General features: G+C 54.3%; 1 protein-coding gene across 1 annotated transcript; it reads right to left on the bottom strand.

The window, feature by feature from the left end:
* Window positions 1–471: 471 nt before the first annotated feature.
* LOC126766217 (uncharacterized) lies at window positions 472–1,603 on the bottom strand. The gene has a single exon (XM_050484110.1). It carries the CDS (start codon window positions 1,352–1,354, stop codon window positions 971–973), a length of 384 nt encoding a protein of 127 aa, XP_050340067.1. The 5' UTR covers window positions 1,355–1,603; the 3' UTR covers window positions 472–970.
* Between the last annotated feature and the right edge of the window lie 510 nt (window positions 1,604–2,113).

Genomic DNA, 2,113 nt, shown 5'->3' with positions numbered 1-2,113 from the left:
TGAAAGTCCATTTTTATACAAAGCCCAGTCATCAGATAACCCACTCCTGCGGGCCTTGTTGAAAAGCCGTCTGCAAGACGCCCTAATATCTGAGAGCTCCATAGTCCACCATAGAGGTTTCTCTTTGCCCTTCGGCGATCTCAGCGGACAAGACCTCTCCAGCGCAGCCTTACACGCCGAGCTGAAGACTTCAACCCACTCCTCCACCGCATCGGTGGTGGCCAACGCGTCCACCTCCGGTGCGCGCGGGAGAGTTTGCCGAAGCCTTCTGCGGTAACCTACCCAGTCCGTGTACCTAGGATTCCTAAAGGATTTCCTAGGCGGACGTTCTCCGACTAGACTAAACTCGATGTACCTGTGATCCGAAAAGGAGTGATCGTCGAGGACCCTCCAGTTCGAGATCAGCGGGGCAATCGCTTGTGAGGTTAGGGTGAGGTCGAGGACCTCCTCCCTGCCAGCGGTCACAAAAGTAGGAGAGTCTCCTCTATTACAAATGCGAAGATCTTCGCCAATAATGAAATCAAAAAGCGACTCACCTCTAATGTTCGTATCCGAGCTTCCCCAGATCTGGTGCCGCGAGTTAGCGTCGGAGCCGATGATGACGCCAGTGCCAGCCTTAGACGCTTCGGCTAAGGTCCTTCTCAGCATTAGGGGAGGTGGCTCCACCACATCATCGTGTGGCATATATGCGGAGATAAGCCAGAAATCTCCGGTGTCACACTCCAGTTTCGCTGTCACAATGTCAGCACTGCTGAAATTAGGTAAAAGAAATACCGTTAATTCATTCCTTACCAGCATACAGGCTCTGTTCCTACCTGCACCCTTGGCCGACAGGAGCCTGTGGCTCTTTGTCCTCAATCCAGATATCCCGTTACCAGTCAGCCACGGTTCCTGGATCAGGACGACATCAGCTCCATCTTGTTCCAGACGGAGCAATAGATTGGCGGAGGCCGCCTTCGCATGCTGGAGGTTAATCTGGAGGAATTTCATCCTTCAGACTTTCCTCCAGGAGCGCTATTTCAGCGCCCAAGTCGTGGTCGACCCGAACCTCCTCAAACAGTCGTTCGAGGCTGAAGACGGAGTCGCCAATCGACGAACCGCCCCCAACACTCGCCACATCCGAGAGATCCGGATCGATTTCCACGGTCATTTGACCGTTGGCGCCCTCTGTCGCACCGATTTCCACGGTCGTTTGACCGTCAGTAACCTTCGACACCTCCACCGCAGGCACCGCAGCTTGGGGGCCATCAGCCCTGGCATCAGATGGAAGTACTTTCAGCACTACCATCTCAAAACCATAGCTTATGGCTCCCTTTGTTTTGCTGAGAGGACCGATGGATTCCGTGTTTAGCATTATCAGCGCTTGCCGATACGGTTCATCAGTCCTCTCCAGCCATAAGACTTTCCAGTCCTGCGCTGGAAGTGAGGGATTGCAATATTTGAGGATTTCCTCAATCTCACTCGGAGTGGAAGGTTCGGCCGGCAGCCAGACTCGAGCCCTAGGACGAAGGGGAAGATCCTCCTTGGCCACGGCCTCCAGTCTGGCTCCCTTCCAGACCTCCCCCACCTGAGAGACTGCCTTCTTGTACAAGATGGCCGATCTCTCATCAGCACAACAAGTGAGCTTATGTAGCCCCTGGTGCCAACCGGCACTCACACATTTCGGGGGTGGCCCCGGGTTTTCCTTGACCACCCTCAGGAAGACCGATGAGATAGCCGCTGCTACCCTCTTCCATTCATCATGGGAGATGGCACCGTCCTCTCTACTGCGGTCAAGCACCCCAGTATTCTGGCCCCAGCACCTTTAGCGATTTCGCTGAAGGTTGGCGCTTTTCCTGTCCGCGGTTTCTTAACAAGGGAGGTTTCTCCCTCATGCGACCTCTGCCGCTTGACCGCCGGTTCTGTCCTGCTGGTTTTCAGTTCTACCCTATCGTCCTCGCTCAGCACTTTCTTGGCCCACTCAAGCGTACTAGCATGCTGCTCAGACACCTGACCAGCATGCTTGTCACCGTAGCGCTCCAAGATTTTGGCCGCCAATCGGCGGTCAGACTTTAGCTTTCTAGCTAAAGCTGCCTTGCTCTTATTCCCTGTGGATCCTTTCATAATTCTAGCT

Source organism: Bactrocera neohumeralis, unplaced genomic scaffold (assembly GCF_024586455.1).
Source record: "Bactrocera neohumeralis isolate Rockhampton unplaced genomic scaffold, APGP_CSIRO_Bneo_wtdbg2-racon-allhic-juicebox.fasta_v2 cluster11, whole genome shotgun sequence".
Classification (NCBI taxonomy): domain Eukaryota; kingdom Metazoa; phylum Arthropoda; class Insecta; order Diptera; family Tephritidae; genus Bactrocera; species Bactrocera neohumeralis.
The sequence above is the reverse complement of the archived record's forward strand: the minus strand, read 5'-3'. Positions and strand labels throughout refer to the sequence as shown.

Bases quoted from the DNA above. Each gene is read 5' to 3' on its own strand.
- LOC126766217 (XM_050484110.1), bottom strand. From the start codon at position 1,354: ATGCTAAACACGGAATCCATCGGTCCTCTCAGCAAAACAAAGGGAGCC.